Source organism: Elephantulus edwardii, unplaced genomic scaffold (assembly GCF_000299155.1).
Source record: "Elephantulus edwardii isolate Elephantulus edwardi_28Jun2011 unplaced genomic scaffold, EleEdw1.0 scaffold00080, whole genome shotgun sequence".
Taxonomy (NCBI): Eukaryota; Metazoa; Chordata; class Mammalia; order Macroscelidea; family Macroscelididae; genus Elephantulus; species Elephantulus edwardii.
This window is the reverse complement of record NW_006399830.1, coordinates 3,930,827-3,934,583: the sequence shown is the minus strand read 5'-3', so window position 1 is coordinate 3,934,583 and position 3,757 is coordinate 3,930,827. Positions and strand designations below refer to the sequence as shown.

At 55.0% G+C, this 3,757-nt stretch overlaps 1 protein-coding gene across 1 annotated transcript in view; it reads right to left on the bottom strand.

Moving 5' to 3' along the window:
* Nucleotides 1–948, bottom strand: part of SLC29A4 (solute carrier family 29 (equilibrative nucleoside transporter), member 4) — a 15,197-nt gene extending 14,249 nt beyond the window's left edge. Inside the window, exon 1 of the mRNA XM_006889750.1 lies at nucleotides 774–948. Coding sequence (XP_006889812.1) covers nucleotides 774–948 — 175 coding nt within the window. The remainder of the gene's footprint in view (nucleotides 1–773) is intronic.
* Between the last annotated feature and the right edge of the window lie 2,809 nt (nucleotides 949–3,757).

Below are 3,757 nucleotides of genomic sequence, written 5' to 3'. Positions count from 1 at the left end.
ACCAGCACTGTGGACACCAGCACCGTGGGCAATATCACCACAGACACCAGCACTGTGGACACCAGCACCATGGACACCAGCACCATGGACATCACCGTGGACACCAGCACCGTGGACACCAGCAGCATGGACATGACCCTGGACACCAGCACAATGGACACCAACACCGTGGACAACATCACAGTGGACACCAGCACTGTGGACACCAGCATCATGCACACCAGCACCGTGGGCAACATCACCACAGACACCAGCACCATGGACATCACCATGGACACCACCACTATGGCTATCAGCACTATGGCTATCAGCACTGTGGCCACCAGCACTGTGGACACCAGCAGCATGGACATTGACACGAACCAGAGCTCCAAGGGGTGGACATGAGATACGCTGTGGGAAGAGGGTTCTCATCGTGGGACTGGTGGTAACTGATTGCATAAACCACAGTGTGTATGCACTGTTAAAGGGAAAACCAACTTGCCTTGGAAAGTTGCACTAAAACCAGAACATTTAAACTTCAAAACACAAAAGGAAGAGCACCATCGACGGCCAGCTAGCCCTTGAAGCAGCAGGAGGAGATTCTTTCAGTCTCAAAAAGAAACTACACTGTGGACACTCTTACATGAGGACACCCGAGCTCCAAACAGAGATGATAAATTGTTTAAACACTGCGCCCACCCCAACAACACTAGGGAGAGGAAACCAGGGGTCATTTGGTCAATCCCTGGTTTGGGGGGGAAGACTAGCCCCTTGCCCACGCCCTCACTCACTGGGGTCCATGAAGGGTGGGACCCCTCTGGCCCTCACACTCTGACCCTGAACGGCCTCCGCCATCGTCTCCTCCTCCAGCTGGTAGCTGTGGAAGCTGAAGCTCATGACGATGTTTCTGTCAGGAGTGGCCATCGTGCTGGGCTCCTTGAGGCGCTGGCTTCCAGCTGAGCCCATGGCCGCCCGTGCTGTGAGGAGAGGAGACGAGGTGGGTGAGGGAGCACGGGAGGGGCACGCCACTGCCAGGGTCCCAAGCCTGGGCGGTCCCCTCTCCTGCTTGTCATGATTGAATTGTAACCCCCACAGCATGCGTCAGTTTGCCTGGGCCACCACGATTCTCAGTGGCTTGGCAGCCACATAACGAGGCCATTTGGCAGTTACATAATGAGGGAGTGTGGCAATTACGTAATGACGACATAATCAGCGCCCGTCAGTGGTTCAGATGCGGTCAGTCCTCATCTGACGGGCGGACGGAAGGTGGGAGGCCACACCTTCCTCAGGTCTCAGCCCTGATTTCCTGAATTTCCTCCAACATGTCCTGCATCACCTTTATCTTACAAGAGGTGCAAGGAGCGGGGGATGAGGAGAGAGAAGCGCGTCGGTACCACGAAGAAGGAAGAGCTGAGAGCGGGGCGCCCTGTGGGCTCTGGGTCCTCCGACGACGACCAGTTCCTCCTGATGGTGTGTTCAAAGCACCAGACAAAGCCTCCCGAGCCTCGACCCCAGCCGCACTCAGGCTGTCCTTATTCCAGGACGGACGCGCCCAATCTCCGGTCAGTCCAGGGTCCATTCAATAGTCTCCACTGACACCTTAGTTGAGATGCATCAATTCCTCTCCATGTTCCTCATTCATTGTCCACCTTTTGCATGCATACGAGGCAACTGAAAATACCGTGGTTTGTCCTCAAACTGACGTCTTTGCTCCTTAACCCTTGAAGGAGGTCCTCTGCAGCAGTTCTGTCCAAGGCGTCCGTGTGCCGTCTGGTTTCTTGACTGGTGCTTCTGTGCATGTTGGTTGTAAGCCCGTGTAAAATGGGAATGGTGAATCTGTGAAGATCAGCAGAGATGCTCTCCAGAAGCAGTGGAAGGGGGGAGGCAGGAGACTGGGGGCCAGAGGCCGAGGGAAGCTGCTGTCGAGTCCGGGATGCAGTGCCGTTGCCTGCAAGGGGGTGGTGGCTGCGGGTCTGAAGAGAAGACCGACTGGCAGGGGCTGGAATTCCAAGACGTGGTGCGCGGCTGGAAACACTAGGTGGCACTACCGAGCACGCTGCGTGCCCCAGGCTGGCTCTTCCCTGAAGACTCTGGAGGGACGCTCAGCTGGTCATTCATCTCACAGTCCAGGGGGTGGCTAGTCCCCCCTGTGGTCTTCTGGACAGGAAGTGGTGGAGCCTGGACGCAGGCCTGTGTGATGCTCCGAGCTCCCCTGGCCCTCTCTCCTGGGGCCAGTCACCTGCTGGACCGGGTTGTTGTGGTTGTTAAGTGCCATCACGACTCACAGGGACCCTCTGAACAGTGGATCTCTCCTCCCTGTGCCGTCCCTCCTTCTCCGATAAACTCAAGCCCAGTGCTATAGCTGCTGTGTTGGCCCATCTCACTGAGGGTCTTCCTCTCCTTCACTGACCCTCCACCTTTCCAAGCGTGATGTCCTTTTCCAAGGACTGACCCCTCCTGACATGACTGAAGTATATGAGGCAAACTGCACTGCAATCCCAGAGGTGCGCGGTTCGAATCCACCAGATGCTCTGCTGGAGAAGGAGGGGCAATCTCCCCCTGTACTGTCAGATCCGATTTGACAGTACACACACAAAAAATAATGAAAGTTTTTTAAAAAATAATAAATATTTTAAGAAAAGAATAATAAAAAGTATGTGAGATGAAACGTCACTGTCCTGGCCTCTAAGGAGCCCCCTGGCTGCACTTTCTCCAGAACAGCCTGGTTTGTTCTTTTGACAGCCCAGGCGATACTCGTACTCTTCCAACACCACGAGTCAAAGGCGTCATTCTTCTGTCATCCTTACTCACTGTCCAACTTTCAGACAAGTCACTAGCAAGTCATTGAAAATACCTTAGTCTTTAGACTGACATCGCTGCTCCTGTGTACCCTGACAGCTTTTCCCAGGGCAACACGTCTTCTCATTCCTTAACTTCAGTGCCAAGAGTGCTGACTGTGGACCCAAGCACGATGAAGTCATTCACTTCACTCTTCTCCACCTATCGTGATAGCTGCTCTATTTCTTGCTTCAGGCCAAGTCTGTCAGCCCTGCCACTGTTGACCAGAAGTGCCACAGACTGGCAGGAGGACGAACCTGGCTTGAAAGGAGTCTACCCAGAACGCACCAAGAGGGACCAGTGCCCGGGAAAGAGAGGGTCAGCGGCAGAGAGGAAGCCCTCGGCAAGACGCACTGCCAGCGGCCGGAAGGGGCTCGAGCCCAGCAACGGCTGTGAGGGCGCAGGACCTGGCCGTGTTTAGTTCCGTGGTACCGGGGTTGACTCAGGACAGACTCTGTGCCCCCTGACAGCAGTGGGGGCGCCTAACCTTTGGGAGGCCTGGAGGGCCTACCTGACCCCTGGTGGGGAGACAGCCCCACACTGTAGCCAACCCTCTGTGTGGGTGGATAGTCTGAGCATTTCCCCCTAAAACATTTACCAATCGCTTTTTGTTTCAGATGGCAAAATACCCCCCACCCCCGTTGCCATCAAATTGCTTGACTCATAGCAACTCTACTGGACAGAGTTGTCCCAGAGGAGCTGTAGTGTGTGGTAACATGCTAGGCTGTAAACTCTCGAAAGGTTGGCGGTTTGAATCCACCAGTGACTTCACAGGAGAAAGATGCTCCTCAGACGCCACGGAGGTCGTCAGGATGCAGGACCGACTTGACTGGAGGCTGTGGCTCTGACGGTTCTAGGGTTTCACGGCCACACCTCTCTCTACGGAGCAGCTGCTGGGTTCAAACCAGGGACCTCTCAGTTAACAGCCCAGTGTTTA